The sequence below is a fragment of the Hemiscyllium ocellatum genome, chromosome 31, assembly GCF_020745735.1.
Source record: "Hemiscyllium ocellatum isolate sHemOce1 chromosome 31, sHemOce1.pat.X.cur, whole genome shotgun sequence".
NCBI lineage: Eukaryota > Metazoa > Chordata > Chondrichthyes > Orectolobiformes > Hemiscylliidae > Hemiscyllium > Hemiscyllium ocellatum.
In genome coordinates this window covers 46,812,744-46,830,353 of record NC_083431.1, presented here as the reverse complement: position 1 = coordinate 46,830,353, position 17,610 = coordinate 46,812,744, and the positions used below count along the sequence as shown (strand labels likewise).

The 17,610-nt window shown below is 40.1% G+C and overlaps 1 protein-coding gene across 2 annotated transcripts in view; it reads left to right on the top strand.

Moving 5' to 3' along the window:
- Nucleotides 1–17,610, top strand: part of ap2b1 (adaptor related protein complex 2 subunit beta 1) — a 313,188-nt gene that overhangs the window by 198,672 nt on the left and 96,906 nt on the right. For both annotated transcript variants that reach the window (XM_060848300.1, XM_060848299.1), the window contains 2 exons: nucleotides 1,381–1,465; nucleotides 16,709–16,795. In XM_060848300.1, coding sequence (XP_060704283.1) covers nucleotides 1,381–1,465; nucleotides 16,709–16,795 — 172 coding nt within the window. The remainder of the gene's footprint in view (nucleotides 1–1,380; nucleotides 1,466–16,708; nucleotides 16,796–17,610) is intronic.

Below are 17,610 nucleotides of genomic sequence, written 5' to 3'. Positions count from 1 at the left end.
GGGGTGTGGAAGGACCTGGAGGATGGCATGGTGGCTAAGTGGTTAATGCTGCTGCCTCATAGTGCAAGAAATCGGGTTTGATTCCAGCCTTAGGCAGCTGTCTGTGTGGAGATTGCACGTTCTCCCTGTGTCTGCGTGGGTTTCTGCCAGATCCTCCAGTTTCCTCCCACAGTCCAAAGATGTGCAGGTTAGATAGATAGGCCATAGTAAATTATCCATGGTGTCCAGGGATGTGCAAGCTAGATGAATTAGCCATGGGAAATGTAGGGTTATGGGGTGGGGTTTCGTCTGGGTGGTGATGCTCTTCAAAGGGTTTGTGTGGACTTGATGGGCCGAATGGTATGCTTCCACACTGTGGGGATTCTTATGTGGTGAGGTGTAGAGTTGGGTGCTGAATTGGTCAGCATATACATGGAATTTGATCCAATGTCTTTAGACATTGTGGATGCTGAGAGGAATCACTTCTTCAGAGGCTCAAACTACAGCGTGGCTGTTCAATAGCCACCCATCCATCCATCCTCAGAGTAGGATATCAGAGAGAGAGATCTCGGAGGGGAATAGTATCGTGACCCATGACACGCACTTAAGTTTTCAGAAAACAATACGTGCTTTTACCATGTTCAGAAAGGATGCAAGAAAGTTTCAAGCATGGATCCGTGGATAGTATGGGCATAGATTTGAAAAACAGCAAAGTCCAATGTGTGAGAGTATACGACCATCGATATAATGGTCAAGTATCTCTATATATAATTGATGATTTAAATGTACGTTGTGCATTGGTGTGAAGAACAAGAAGAATGCAGAAATTGCTTTCCCTGACCTTAAATCATCACAAGACATTTTAGTCAGTTCAGTGCATTTAAAACATAGATACTATTGTAATACAGACAACCAGGCAACCAATTTACACACAGCAAGCTCCAGAACCAGCAATATAACAGGGAACTGTGTTTGGATGTTAGTTATGGAATCGATGTTGATCAGCAGAAGAGGAGAATATTCCTATTCTTCAAACAAATTATTGTAGTAGTATTTTATTTTGCTGATCGATGCAACTGCATAAACCCAGCTACAGAAACTGAGCAGAGATGTAAATTACGTTAAAAGCCAAATTGCAGAACTGCTGAAAGATAATCTGATGGATGAAGAATGAGCAATCTGCTCTGATGGATGATGTTATTTTTGGATGTAGCTCTCAAACGTTAACTTCTCTTGATGAAAAGCGGTGTTGCTGTCAAAGATAAAAGCATTGAATGGCAGTTGAAAATTAACAGACCTTTGGTTAAGTCGGAGTACCATTATTCACCAGGCATTTGGACTGCTTCATTAACGTGTTCATTCTTTCCAGTGGGGCTTAACCCAGTTTTATTGTTATTTCAGGTTGCTGTGAAAAACAACATTGACGTCTTCTATTTCAGTTGTCTGGTTCCACTCAATGTGCTGTTTGTGGAGGATGGGAAAATGGGTGAGTGCTGGCAGTAACTATGCGTTTAGAATGGAAATGTACATCCCTTACTGTGCTGAAAGTTGCAGATTAGATTCGATTACCTACAGTGTGGAAACAGGCCCTTGGGCCCAACAAGTCCACACCAACCCGCCGAAGCACACCCACCCAGACCCATTCCCCTACATTTACCCCTGCACCTAACACTACGGGCAATTTAGCATGGCCAATTCACCTAACCTGCACATTTTTTGGACTGTGGGAGGAAACCGGAGCACCTGGAGGAAACCCACGCAGACACGGAGAGAATGTGCAAACTCCACACAGACAGTCACCTGAGGCGGGAATTGAACCCGGGTCTCTGGCGCTGTGAGACAGCTGTGCTAACCACTGTGCCACCGTGCCGCACGATATTTTCAATTGCCATTTGTTCAGAAAGATATATATATATTCCATAGAATTTCCAACACAGACTTAGGCCATTCAGTTCAACTGGTTTATGCCAGTAGCTTTGCTATATATGATCCTCCTCAGTTTGACAATAGAAAGTTTCCACTATCCTTCCAAGATTCCCTACAGTGTGGAAATAGGCCATTCAGCCCACCAAGTCCACAGTGACCCTTTGAAGAGTAACCACCATTTCTCTACCTATTATCTGCATTTACCCTTGACTAATGTATTTAACGTACACATCCCTAGACATTATGGGCAATTTAGCATGGCTAATTCACCTAACCTGCACAGCTTTGTGATTATGGGAGGAAACTGGAGCACCCGGAGGAATCCCACACAGGCACAAGGAGAATATGCAAACTCCATTCAGACAGTCACCCGAGGCTGGAATCGAACCCAGGTCCCTGGCGCTATGAGGTAGCAGTGCTAGCCACTGTGCTGCCCTGCTTTGTACTTACCTAGCTGTTCCTTGCTATTTGTCTCGGTTACTCCACATTGGTAAACAATTTAAATTTCATGTTAAATTTAATTAGTTTAAACCATATTCCACATTCTATTACAAGACACTCTCTGCTGAAAATGTGATTTGGTATAGGTCCCAAATTTAATTGACTTGGGTCAACATAGACAACCACTGAGAGTGGTGGCATATTCAATAAGGAAGGAATAGTTTCTCAGCTATCAATTATTATTCCACTATTAAAAATACTTGCTTAATTAGTCAAGCTGATGAAGGTGATTTTATTTTTAGCAGGACACCACAATTAACAGCAGTTTGCTGGTGTTAAAAGGGTCCATCTGTTCTCTGGTGGTTACCAAATGAACATTTTATTCCCAGCATTTCTTGGTAGCAGACTCATTTCTAGGTCAGAAGGTTGTGGGTTTCAACTTTACTCGAGGATTTGAACACTATGTAGGCTGACAGACCAGTGTTGCACTGAAGTAGTGCAGCATTTTCAGATATACACCATTCATTGGAAAGGCATTAACCTGGTGCCCTTTCTCTCTGTTGGGGTGATTTAGTTTGTTGTTCGTGTTTGTAGAAACTGGTGTGGATGTGATGAATGCTATTTTGAGGCATTTGTCAGGTGAATCATTTGGCATGAATCCATAAGACATTGCAGTGGAAGTAAGACCATTCGGCCCCTCGTGTCCACTCCATTTAATCATGGCTGATGGGTGTTTCAATTTCACTTACCCACACATTCCCTGTAGCCCTTAATTCCTTGTGAGATTAAGAATTTATCATTCTCTGTCTTGAAGGCATTTAATGTCCCGGCCTCCACTCTGCTCTGTGGCAATGAATTCCACAGGCCCACCAATCTCTGGCTGAAGAAATGTCTCTTCATTTCCATTCTAAATTGACCCCTCTAATTCTAAGGCTGTGCCCATGGATCCTAGTCTCCCTGCCTAACCGAAACAACTTCCCAGCGTTCACCCTTTCTAAGCCATGCATTATCTTGTAAATTTCTATTAGATCTCCCCTCAACCTTCTAAATTCGAATGAATACAATCCCACGATCCTCAGCCATTCTTCAAATGTTAGACCTACCATTCCAGGGATCATCCGTGTGAATCTCCACTGGACACACTCCAATGCCAGTATGTCCTTCCTGAGGTGTAGGGCCCAAAACTGGACACAGTACTCCAAATGGGGCCTACCCAGAGCTTTATAAAGTCTCAGAAGCACATTGCTGCTTTTATATTCCAACCCTCTTGAGATAAATGACAACATTACATTTGCTTTCTTTATCATGGACTCAACCTGTAAGTTAATCTTTCGGAGAATCCTTGACTAGCACTCCCTTTGTACTTTGGCTTTATGAATTTTCTCACTGTTTGGAAAATAGTCCGTGCCTATATTCTTTTTTCCAAAGTGCAAGACCTCGCATTTGCTTATGTGGAATTTCATCAGCCATTTCCTGGACCACTCTCTTAAACTGTCTAAATCTTTCTGCAGCCTCTCCTCCTCCTCAGTACTACCTGCCTGTTGACCTAACTTTGAATCATCGGCAAACTTGGCCAGAATGCCCCCAATATCTTTTCATGACTTTTCCAAATGCAGTTCAAGAGATTACTTTGAGAAATGCAAGACCCTGTGTTATATTGAATCAATCAACCTGATTGTTCCAATTTTGATCATTTTGGACTGTTAAATTTGTTGCCCCGGGAGATGCGGTTGAAATGAGCAGTAGGTTTCGGCTGGGAAGTCAATGAGTGTTCAGGAGTTTTGTTCAATGATCTTCCAAGTATTAAGGTAAAACAATCCCTCAAGCAGTGCAGCTCAATGTAGAGCCTTTGATAGAATCATACAGTTGGTACAGGTCGGAAACAGACCCTCTCATCCAACCTGATCATGCTGATCAGACATCCCAAATTAATCTATTCCTATTTGCCAGTATTTGGCCCATATGCCTCTAAACTCTTCTTATTCATGTATCCATTCAGATGCCTTTTAAACCAGCCGCCTCTGGCAGCTCATTCCATATACACACCACTGCCTGCATGAGAAAAGTGCCCCTTAGGTCCCTTGTAAATCTTTTCCCCTCTCACTTTAAACCTATGCCTTCGAGTTTGGATTCCTCTCCCCTGGAGAAAAGACCTTGGCAATTCACCCCATCTGTACTGCTCTTGATTTTGTAAACCTCTATAAGGTCACCCCTCAGTCTCGCTCCAGGGAAAATAGCCCCAGCCTATTCAGCCTCTCCCTTTAGCTCAAATTCTCCAATCTGGCAACATCATTGTAAATCCTTTCTGCACGCTTTCAAGTTTAACAACATCTTTCCTATAGCAGGTTATAGCATTTAAATAATGTGTAGAACAGTCAAGCTCAGTGACTTAGTTTTGCGTTTATTTCATGGATGATGCTGTCTTGTGTTGCCCATCCTTATTGCCCTTGAGAATGTGATGATGAATCATGTTGTCCAAGTGGTGTAGAGCCAGACACAATGTTGTTAGGAAGGGAAGTCCAGATTTTTGACCTATATGTTTTCTAAAGCATTACTTTGAGGTCTAAAGCAATGACACAAGATGCTGCTGGAGTTTCTTCAAACCTGTAACAGTTGTGGCCTCAGTCTCTTTGCAATTTGGCCAGAGTCATTAGAGTACGTACTTACTCAGCAATGTTCCTATTCAGTTTAGATTTTCAATAAACCCAAGTTTATTTTACAAGAAAGCATCCAACTACAGCTTAGTTAATTTGCAAACTTCTGTCCAAAGAATAATGGTCAACTCACTTAATATCCATTGATTGTCTGATTTTTCTTTGTTTTAATAGTTCATTAAATATTGTAGGAAATTGGTGTGAAGGAATTGAAGTCCAGCCACCTGAAGAAAGGTGGATAAATATTAAGAGAAATACAACTATTTACACTCAATGCTTTCATGATTAAAATTACCTCATTGTTAGAAGTTTTTCATGTAATCAGCAGCTAATATCTCTAATCATTGACAACATTAAAAATGGCAAGCATGGGATAAAGCATGACATTTGGTTAATCTTCTCTTCTAATCTAACTTTCCCATTATAGCTTCCTAACTGCATTTCAACTAGTTTTGTTTTCAATGTCTCCAATAGTGAGTTTTATTACTACACTGGTATGAAGTTTCCTACATAATTAATATCTGTACTTGGTAGGCATGTGTCACACCATGCCTTTAATCACCAAAATGCAGTATTGCAATCACAGTCCTGTATAGAATCCTTACAGAGTGGAAACAGGCTCTTCGGCCCAACTAGTCCACACCAACCCTCCGAAGAGTAACCCACCCAGACACATTCCCCTACCCTATATTTATCCCTGACTAATGCACCTAACCTACACATCCCTGAACACTATGGACAATTTAGTACAGCCTATTCACCTGACCTACACATTTTTGGATTGTGGGAGGAAAACGGAGCACGCGAACGAAACCCACCCAGACATGGGGAGAATGTGCACACTCCACACAGACAGTCATCTGAGGCTGGAATTGAACCTGGGTCCCTGGCGCTGTGAGGCAGCAGTGCTAACCACTGAGTCACCGTGCCGCCCCAGATCTGGGCCCCTGCTGGGCAAAACATTAATTGGCTTAAATGATGACTGAAGTTGCAGCTATCAATTAAATATATCTAAGGCTAAATGTGAATGAATTGGAAGTTGTTGCTGACATTTTTCCCTCTCAGAAAGGAACATTGCCAAAGCTTTATCGGAGTCCAAACAACAACTAGATCATGTGGGAGAATAAAGCTACATGCATGTATGCCATCTGACCCCAACTACCATTCCCAAAGCGGCAAGACCCCCCAATTAAAGTGAATAGGCTTCTTCTTTGTATACAATTAGGCACAATTTTGTAAAGTTAGTCTGAGGTGAAATTTGTGCACAGATTTAAGTTCAAAAATTTATTACATAAATTGTACTTCGAGCATAGACGTTGGGGCAGAACGAGGTTATTCAGCCCATCACGTGTGCTCTGCTATTCATTGAGATTATGACTGATCTGACAATCTTGAACTATTATCTTGTTTTTTCCTCATTATCATTGATTCCCTTACTGTCTAACTCAGCCTTGAAAAGTCTGACAAAATCTATTAAGAACAGTTTTAGAACACAGCGTCAATTCTTGTTCTTGAGAGCTAGTGTACAGATTTATAACTTCCTAGAAAGCATTTTTTGAGAGAGGCAAACTCTTTTGTCGGATGGTTTGAGACTCTTTGCTGCTCCACAAACCCTCAAGGTCCATGCACAGTGGCAACTTTGGGAAGCAGAAGCCATGTGTCGGCATGTTGATTCACATGCATGTATCTTCCCAGCAATCCCACAGCTCAGAGGGAACGTTGCTGAATAACCCACTTCTGCTCCTTGTCTGTATGTTTATTTATAACATTTCTTGAAATAAGAGGCACTTAGATTGAGCATTTTGCCAAAGTATGTAGCTTTATACAAATTGCAATCCAATTGTTAGAAAGAAAAATATATTTATCATTTAATTGGTGAATAACTGTTGCTATTTATTAGGTCATTTTTAAAGAGGCAAGGATTTCATAACTATCTGGCTTCAGTTTAATGAAAAAAAGAATGGCTTGGTAAATTTGGCAATAAGTTATTGTAAGTAATGTCAAATTATCATGTTGGCTGAGAGTTTAGAGTCTTTAAAGTGCAGTGTCCTGAGCTTTGGCTCAGAGAGATTGGATTTAAGTCCTGCCTTAGGATGAGGTGGCCGTAGAGTTGTTAAAAATGTGTCTAGACAGATTATTTGTTTTTTTTTAAATTGGTCCTTTTCTGTACTCCTGTTGCATCAGTATGCAAATTATCTTAAATCTACAAAGGAATTCTTAACTGCAAGATTTAAAGATCATTATTTTAAGATGTGCTTGACATTAAAAACATTTGCCTTTAAATTTCTGTTATCTTAAGTATTAAAATATGTTGTACATATTATTGGTGATTGGCATTGTTTTCTGCTTTTATGGGATTAAAAATTCGCAGTTGATGTTTTTGATGCGCAAACCGAATTAACTTGAATTGCAACCAATGTTTCCAAATCCAGACTGCCCCCATTAGTCCTGCTTACTCCTTTAAATGGCATGTTGCACAAAGTTTGCATTTTTATACAAATAAGAATTTTTAAGTGCCCCAGTTGCTTAAATAATTCAGGGCATGTACTAGTTCTCAGTGTGGTTAAAAATGTTTTCATCAAATTGAAGAATTGATTTTTGGGAAAGGAATATTAAGCCTCAAACTTCACCTTCAATAAAAGCCTGGCTTCTTTTGATGGTGAAATGCTCTGGCACCTTGTTCAAAGTGGAGCACAAATAATCTTCACAAGCTCTTCTTGTGCACTGATGTGAAGCGAGCAACAGTCTGAATTAGCTCATGCAATCTGTCCCCACCACAGCATGCAGACAGTCAATCCTGTTCTCGCTGCAGGAAGGGAAATGCAATGAGTTTTGGTTTTTCAGCTGTTGACAAAACCTAAAGATTCTGGAAATGAAAGAGAAAACAAGTTACCTGATTGAAAGAAGTCACAAAACTTAATTCAGTAAATTTGTCGCTTGAACTAACCAGTAGATATTGTTCAGGCACTATCATAAAATTATATTAGCAAGCTTTTATCGTTTTGAAAGGAACAACCTGAGTAATCTTAGGCACATGTTGTGTTCAGACTGACACTCAAAGCATCCATTGAAGTACTGATTCCAAATCCACTGGTGCTTCTGGCCTCTTGTTGCTGTCGGAATCTCCAAATCATGGAAAACTTCCTGCAGTGACTTCCCAGAAATGTGCTTTTTACAGCTCAAATATTTCTACTTGCACCTGTGCTTCGGATTCCTATTCTTTTGAAAACTGTTCCCTGACATGTAGGTCTTTAGGCTTCTCAGCTGAGGTCTGATTCAAAGAGTTTTCCCTCCGGTCATTCCTACTGTCCTGTGGTTCTCAAACCTTCTGCCAATGGGAACATGCTTCTCCCTAAATCCCTCATGATTTTGAACACCTCCATCAAATCTTCTCTTAGCCTCCTCTGTAAAAGAATTTTAATTTGGATGTGTGTTTCTGTCACCTTTGTACTTCCTGTTATAAGTAGGGGATGTGTTACAGATTAACTGCCAGTTTATGGTGTTTTCTGATTTGGGAAGTTTCTTTTCTGAAAGAGTGAACTCTCAAGTTGACTGTTCCGAGGTAATCTTCCACGTATTTTGTGCAACTTCCGTCTTTGCACCAGCTCCTGATGAGTTGTTCGAGGTGGAACACTTGATAATTTTCTCAAAATCAATGGAATCCAAAAGAAGTAAAATCCACCTTTGAGCAGCCCATCAGAATTTCAGTCACATTCCTACGAATTTAATTTACCTGGACTTTGCTTTATGCTTCTCAGGGAAAAGTAGCATCAGTGAAAATTGTAGGGGCAGCTCTGTAATAGTATTTTTTTTCCATACAAAAGTCAAAAGCAGTGTTCCAGAACTTTGAACAATGGCTGAGCTGAAAATGATAGGTGCGTTGAGCAGAATGATGGAATGAGCTGCCAGAAGAAGTGGTGGAGGCTAGTACAATTGTAACATTCAAAAGCCATTTGAATGGGTATATGAATAGAGGAAGGGTTTGGAGGGATATGGGCCGGGTGCTGGCAGGTGGGACTAGGTTGGGTTGAGATATCTGGTCGGCATGGATGAGTTGGACCGAAGGGTCTGTTTCTGTGCTGTACACCTCTCTGACTCCCTGACTCTAATTGTGCTGTCCATTTTTACACTCTGGCAGCTGAATAGACAGCTAGAATTTACCATTCATCTAGATTTCTTGCACTTACCCATTTCCATTGTGCAATTCAGTAAGGGTTGGGAATTTTCCTTCTGAAAATCCATCTTTTGCTGAGGATAGTGAATCAAAGCCATGCTTTTTAAAAGACAAATGGCCTCCTCTAACACCCATGATTCTGTCTTCTAAAATATAGTTTAACCTGTAACTTTAACCTCTTTACTTGGAAATATATAGCTGTTCCTTCAGAGTCACTTGGTCAAGATCCTGAGACAGCTGTCCCAACAGCAATGGACAGCAGTTTTTAAAGAAGGCAGTTCACTACTATGAATAAGCACTGAATGTTGATCTAGCCTGTGATGCCCGAATCAAAAATGTAAATGTATTCGAACAATACAATTTTAACAAGACTTCCTGTCTCCAACAGGAAATTTCACTCTTCAATAGAGGCGTCCCTTAATAATCAAGTCTAACATTGTTCAGCTGAGCTGTTTGCAGGATCCTAAAACCAACCATTGTGACGATAATGTCCAGATTTATCTCCACAATTTCCTCTGCCCTAGTGATATGATGTGCAGTAATACGAAGCTATTTTATGGGAACTTGACAGTTTAGTTGCAAGATTACCTTAAAGTTTTGTGCTTCCCCTTTTTCATTAAAGATGTTATCCTTGGGGAATCTATTTTTTAAATCCGAAATCTTTTTTTTAAACGTGTGAGAGCATCTGCTCTAATGACTCTGAATTTTTTAGGATTAGAAAATAACCAATTCTACTTCAACTCTATTTTAAGATGACAACCTTCCCTGCTTAATGCGCTGTAATTAAGACATTAAAAAGGAAGCTGTAGTTTCTGGTTAGCTGTCATGTTTTTCTTGGTGCACTGTTGCAACCTTGTGATTTGTCACATTATCTTTTAATTCCTTAAATAGGCTAACGAGGAAACACTAATATTGCATTTTTACACAAATCTTCATTATCACGTATAGCTTATGTACTTGTTCCTTATTCATATACATTGGAGTAGTATTTATTTGGAAAGGTCAGTTTGCAAGGTTGTTCCCTTTATAATGAAGATGTTGTTGATGTTTCTTGCCCAGATAGTTAGGCTGAGTTAATTAAAAGCACCAAGAGTTGAATTTGCTCCTTATAATCAGCTTGAGTCTTCCAATTATGTCTGGGAGATGCTCATTAAAAAAGATTGAGAAATTCTCAACAATAACGAAAACTTTTCTGATGAATTCTGTAAACAGGCAGAAGCCGATTTGTGACTCAGGTTGGATTACGTTGAATCTGCTGTGCACCTCTTGGCAGTAATGGCTGTTTACAAAAAGCTGAGGCCTTCGTCCCCAAGCTGATTTGTTTGCTTGTTTTCTTTAATCCACCTGCTGGCTGTGCATAATTATACAAATTAATTTGCCAGTTGAAGTACAAGAATTCTGTTCTCGGAATCCTTTTCGTTTATATATTTATAATCAATCTTTTCTTTGGCAGTTTCCTTAGTCTCTTTCCTCAAGGCTCTAACTCTGAGTACTGTTGCCAGGTACTCTTCGTTATCCCCCATTTGACCGTTCTGTGTTTAAGATTAAATGGTGCATTGTGATTGACTATTTTACGGCAGTAGTGTCATAGCTGAGCTGCCCCAGCTTCAACCAGTTTGCCATTTTGTAAGTGCTGAATTAATAACCTGGAATAGGAATCTTCCTGAACTTTCCCTTTTAGTCCAAGGATTTTGAGGCCAGTTGCACTATCAAACTTCAGATAGTAAAATAGGACCGTTTCTGACCACCCGAGACAGCAGATTTGGCCTTGATTTAAAGTTTGTTCGAAAGTAAATGTTGCTCTTCATCATTGATAAGGGCTCCGAATGGAAGAATACCAGTCTAAATTGTGTTCAGTTCTTTGGAGCAGGCGTTGCAACTTCTGGCAGAGAGAAGAAGAGAATATTCCCATTGGTTTAAGACCAGGACTGTGAAATATCCATAAACGTTAGAATTAGGACTAGAATTCCTTCAGTGTGGAAACAGGCCCTTCGACCCAGCAAGTCCACACCCACCATGAGCCCACCCAGACCCTTTCCCCTAATACTCTACATTTCCCCTGGACTTATGGACCTTAACGACACCTCCTAGAATTCCCTGAATGGGGGATAATCACATGGTTGTTTTGTCTCCCCTTACCTAAGCTCAATAATTTATGGAGTAATTTGCGGATTAATTATTATCCTACGAAGGATAATAATATTTAAGAATATTTTCAGGGCCATATATTAGCTCATTGTTGTGGTTCTGTTCACCAAGCTGTGAATTTGTGTTGCAGACGTTTCTTCCCCTGTCCAGGTGACATCCTCAGTGCTTGGGAGCCTCCTGTGAAGCGCTTCTGTGATGTTTCCTCCGGCATTTATAGTGGTTTGTCTCTGCCGCTTCCGGTTGCCAGTTCCAGCTGTCCGCTGCAGTGGCCGGTATATTGGGTCCAGGTCGATGTGCTTGTTGATTGAATCAGTGGGTGGCACTGGACCCAATATACCGGCCACTGCAGCGGACAGCTGGAACTGGCAACCGGAAGCGGCAGATACAAATCACTATAAATGCCGGAGGAAAGATCACAGAAGCACTTCACAGGAGGCTCCCAAGCACTGAGGATGTCACCTAGACAGGGGACGCAATGTCTGCAACACAAATTCCCAGCTCGGCGAAGAGAACCACAACAACAAGCACCCGAACTACAAAGAGCTATATTAGCTCACTCATTGGTGAGCTTTGTTGAACATGTCAAAAAAATCGAGTTGTTATCTTGTTCAACACACAACTAGCTATTCTTCCTACATATAAAGATTAGCATAGAGATCATTGCTCTTGAGTTCATTTCTTCAACTCCTGGGCCCCATTCCAAGGAGTGGATATGGTTTATTTTTGCCTTTTGGTGAATTTCAAAAATAACCTATTCGATGTTATGAGTCCCTTTCAAGCATTATACAGATTGTAGTTTGGGGCCCACAAGCACAGACATACTACTATATCCGTGTTATATTGATGGTCTCACTCAGGCAACTTCAAAAGCCACATCCACTTTCATCTAAAAGCACAAGGGCAGCAGGTACATGGGAACATTGCCACCTGCAAGCTCCCTTCCAGGCCACTCATCATTCTGACTTGGAAATATAAAGCTGTTCCTTCACTGTCATTGGGTCAAAATCCTGGTGTTCTCTCCCTAATGGTATTATAAGTCAACCCACAGCTCATGGACTGCAGCGATTCAAGAAGTCAGCTCACCACCAGCTTCTCAAGGGCAACTCGGGACAGGCAATAAATGCTGGCCAGCTGGTGATGCCCACAAATGAATTTTAAAGATAATTTGGAAACTGATGAATGTCATGCTGATGCAGCAACCGTTGCTCTGCTGAGGTTTTCTGGACAGAGTCGATGGATCTTGACATCTAACCATACTGTGCCCAACTCGGATTGAGATGTGTTTGGTAGTAATGACGGATATTCAAATTGTGAAAACCTTCCAAAGCTCGTTTCACCGCTCTTCGGCATATTTGATGGTTTACGATCTACCTCGCTTTCCATAACCATGCAACTCTTGAACTGTGAAGCTGTTTTTCTGTTGTGTATTTCCTTTTGTTCAGATTGAAAGTAATCTGCTCTTTTTCAGTAAACCTTAATCAGGATGTACAATTTATACCCTTCACATTCAACATTTATGAATAATTGTTATAGGTGACGTCTAGTCCGATTTAAGTTTAGTTTTTGGAAGTTGGTATCGATACACAAAAAATTAGCAATACGTTAACACTTATATAGAAAAGCATTTGCTGGAAATATGAAATAAAAGCAAAAAATTACAGATGTCAGTGAAAATGCGAGCCCTTATTAAAATTTAAATTTTGTTCTGGAAATGAAATCACCAACCCAAAGAAACCCAAACATATAACTAGAAAGAGGGCTACACCACCAGTGCTTCATCCGGAGGCTCACTGAAGATGTTACCTAGTATGGTGACGAAACATCTGAAAATGAACCTTCCAGCTCAGCAAGCAAACCTACATTCAAAACCTCAACTTGAGTTTCAAATCTTCTCAAAACTCGTTAAATTTTGTCATAGACTTTCCTCTTAGATGTTGATTGCATTTTGTTCCTATTTCATACTACTAAAGTTTCTGAGGTGGAGAAGAATCAGCCTTTTAGTAACAGTTGTGCTCTTTATTCCCACTATTGCTTGTATGCATGACAGTTTAGCACTTCTTAGCATCCCTGGGGTTAACATTGACCAGAAATCTTAACTGAACTAGCTATATAAATACTGTAGCTACAAGAGCAAGTTAGGGACTTAGTATTGTTTAACAAGCGTTTCACTTCCTCCATTTATTTTTATTTGTTCATGGGGTGGGAGCATCACTGGCTGGGCCAGTGTTTGTAGGCCATCCCTAATTACCCTTGAGAAGACCCTTTGACAATCAGACTTGCTCTGGATACTCATTTCTAAAGCCATTGCATACAACGAGAATTCAAGAGAGGAAAGCAGTAATTGGACAGTTTAGAGGGAGCACGGATCAGTGAGAGATGGAGTCAAAGGGAGCAGGGGCAGTTGCAAATTGGCAAGTTGGCAACAAGTGGATGGATTAGGGAGCTGGAGAGGGTGAGCTCAATCCAGTCTCATGTCCCTGTGTCAAACCAGCATGAAAAGACTTTAATATTGAACTCATGATGCCAAATGGGAATTCAAGTCCCCTTAACTGACCAGGATTAAAGTTCAACAAATTAAAATATGGCACTATTAAACAGGAATTATTGAAGCTATACCACATGGACTGCAGCATAAATCTACACCACATGGACTGCAGCAGTTCCAGAGGTGGCTCACCACCACTTTCTCGAGGGCAACTAGGGAAGGACAATGAACACTTGACGCTCTCAACCTTACATCCCATATTGTAAATTGTAAATCAAACTTCAAAATAACTTGGTTCAAAGAACTGACTCCATCATAAAGTTTTTGCAGAAGGGAAGAGTAACAATGATTCATGTAGCTCAAATATTTAACAGGATTAGCATTTGTTGTTTCAGGTTTTTAAGCACATAAAAGCTTTTCAAACCTCTTGTTTGTTTTCTCAAAAATAAATGATGTCTTTACAAGGAGCTGATTTTGCAAGAAGCTTCCTGAATTCATTCAGTTCTCTTGAGCTTCAGAAATCTGAGTATCAATCATTTTGAGTAAAACCTCTACACCTTCGAATTACTGAGTACTGTTGATCGACCATAGTTCCTGGTGGTCTTTTATTATAGGTAGAGACCTCTAAGTGTCAGATTTGATTTAACTTTACACCTAGGCCACTGCTCACTTTTAATCCAGTTTAAGGGCTGATAAATTCATGACCAGAATATTTCTGTAGCTTTGTAAGTGCATCCATTGATGCAATGACATTTACCTGCTTTATTAGACAATTAATGCACTATAGTTAGAAGGATATTGCAACCCAACTATATCTGTTAAATGGTGCCCTGAGCAATTAATCTTAATATTGGTCTTATCAATTCTCCTAACATTTCACTCGTGTATGCTTCCTGACCAGCTGTCGTGGAGAATCTGTTTCTCTCACTTTCCAGCTCAATATCAGAAAGTTCCTTTCAGTGCGACATAATGATGGTTCTCCAACAAATCTTCCTCAGTGTTAGGAATATAATATAGAACAAAGTAATATTTAATATCTTTATCAACTTCCCACTCTACTGAGAATCACAGCATGTTTCAGGCACAGAGGGAAACTACTCAGCTTGTGCCTCTCTGCTGGCTATCTGAAGGAGCAATTCACCTGATACCATTCTCCCAACTTCTCCATGTAACCTTGCACATTGTTCCTTTTAGCTAACAGTTTCCTTTCAAATGCTTTGATGGAACCTGCCTCCACTGCACTTGGGATCAGAATGACTTATGGCTGCGTGAAATGTTACTTCTTGCTTTTGCAAGTCTGTGAACTGTTGTCATTTCACCAATGGAAATATCTTTCCCTATCTACTCTCTTCAGACCCCTCTTAAATCTCTACCAAGTCTCCTCTTAATCTTCTCCTCGTCAAGGAAAACAGTACCAGCATATCCACTAAGTCTAAATAATTGAAGTTGGTCATCCCTGGAAGCATCACGCAAATCTTTTCTGCACTGTCCCCAATGTCTTCATAATTTTCTGAAAGTGTGTGCCCTGAACTAGGCGACTCCACCTTTGATCTATACATGTTAATGCACTCACCTCGCTGGGGTGCGTAAAATATAGTTGGAGAGGAAATTTTGTTGACCGTTCCACAATAAAAAAATTAAACTGTTTATAATGATCTGTCATTCAGAGATACTTGCCATCTGGAAACTGTTTGAAAACCAATTGTACTAAGCTTTGATTAGCATCAGTGCTCATTTAGGTTTGCCATTATTTGTGTTGACTTCATTTTTTTAAATCACTGAGTGATTGCTGATATTGTAGAAACCAAGAACGGGCAGTGGTGATGTCCTTTCCTCTGGGCCGGTGGAATGTTATCTGAAAATGTTGTTTAAAAAATCCAGAAACCAGGAGCAGCTTAATTGTTAGAAGTGATGTTTCACATGTTTCATTTTTAATTGTGTTAATTCAGTTTCCTCATTCATCAAACTTAATGACCTTTCAAGATCTAGTTCCTAAAGGTTATGCCTGTCCACAGGGTTTAACAGAAACATACTTCAGGGATGTACTTCTAATTAAATCTGGCTGTTTAAGAAGAATAGAAACAAGGTTTAGTTAAGGATAGGGGAAGTGAGTTGTTTAGTAATATTATATACCACATTTTTAAATTGAATCTGAGTGAATCAAGCTTCCTTAGCAAGAAGTTCCTCTTAAACATGAGAAATAAGAATTTTTGGAGTATCTTGCTTGATTTCTTTGTGGATGAGATTGTACAGTGAAAGAAAAGCCAACATGAGTTGATGAGCTGAAAATGTGTTGCTGGAAAAGCACAGCAGATCAGGCAGCATCCAAAGAGCAGGAGAATCGACATTTCGGGCATGGTCCCTTCTTCTCCTGAAGAAGGGCTCATGCTCAAAACGTTGATTCTCCTGCTCTTTAGATGCTGCCTGACCTGCTGTGCTTTTCCAGCAACACCTTTTCAGCTCTGATCTCCAGCATCTGCAGTCCTCACTTTCTCCTATGAGTTGATGAAGAGTCATCTAGACTTGAAACATTGGCTTGCTCTCTCTCCATGGATGCTGCCTGATCTCCAATATGTTTTTATTTTCACTCAAAAGCCAACACCAGTTTCTCTGTCTGACCTCATTAGAATTCCATGTACCGAAAAATAGACAACTCCTCTAAAACTGGGTTTGATCCCACACTGTTGGCAGATTTGGACAAAAATTTCTTTTACAGCTAGCAGGAATGTTTATTTCAAGCCTTGTATATTAAAAATGAAAATAATCTTTGTCACTTCTCCCACATGACTCTCCTTCACTTTAAATCCAAGAATAAATGTAAACTTTTCTGTTAATTTTGAAGTTGTACTTGGTGCTGCTGAATATTTAATTTTAATCTGTTACTTTCTGTCCCTTTTCTAGAGCGCCAGGTCTTCCTTGCCACTTGGAAAGACATCCCCAATGAAAATGAGCTTCAATTTCAAGTTAAAGACTGCCATCTAAATGCAGGTGCGTGGATAATCTCTGGAGGAAATACTGCATTTGCACTATGTTGGTGTAAACGTTTAATTTCAGTACACCAAATCTTCTCTGATTTTCAAAAATGGGTCCACAAGTGTTCTTGTCAACTGCGTTGCTAACTAGGGCAAATGATGAAAAGGTACCGTGTTTAAAGGTTGTGGCAGAAAATTAAAGCACATAGGAGTATGGATAGAAGGTTAGCTGACTGCTAGGAAACACAATATATGGGTCTTTGTCTGATTGTCAGGGTGTGACAAGTCAAGTTCCACAAAGGGTTTTCCTGAGGCTATCTGATTTATATCAGTAACATAGTTAAGGGACAATAAAGGCATGTTAGCCAAGTTCACAGGTAACACCTGCATAGGGAGAAAAATATGTTGTGAATAAAACATGTTTACTGAAGGATATAGATGTGATGAATGAGTGAGTAAGTTCTGGCATATGGAATATAATGTGGGAACATGAGAAGTTCTGCACTTGCAGCAGCAAGACTGAGAAAGCAGAGCATGAATTAAACTCAGGACATCTATACAAATTTGAGATGCAAAGACGTTTAGGTGCTTTGATGCATGAGTCACGCAAAATTACTAAACAGGCATAGCATACAATCTAGCAGACTAACAGAATGCTGTCCTTCATTAAGAGAGAAATTGAACAAAACAATCAGGGTGTTATTTTTCAATTTCACAGGATATTAACAAAATCGCATCTTGATTACTGTGTGCAGCTTTGTTCTTCTTATTTAATGAAGAATATTAATGCGTTGAAGGCAGATCAAAGGGGATTTACAGGATGGGTACTTG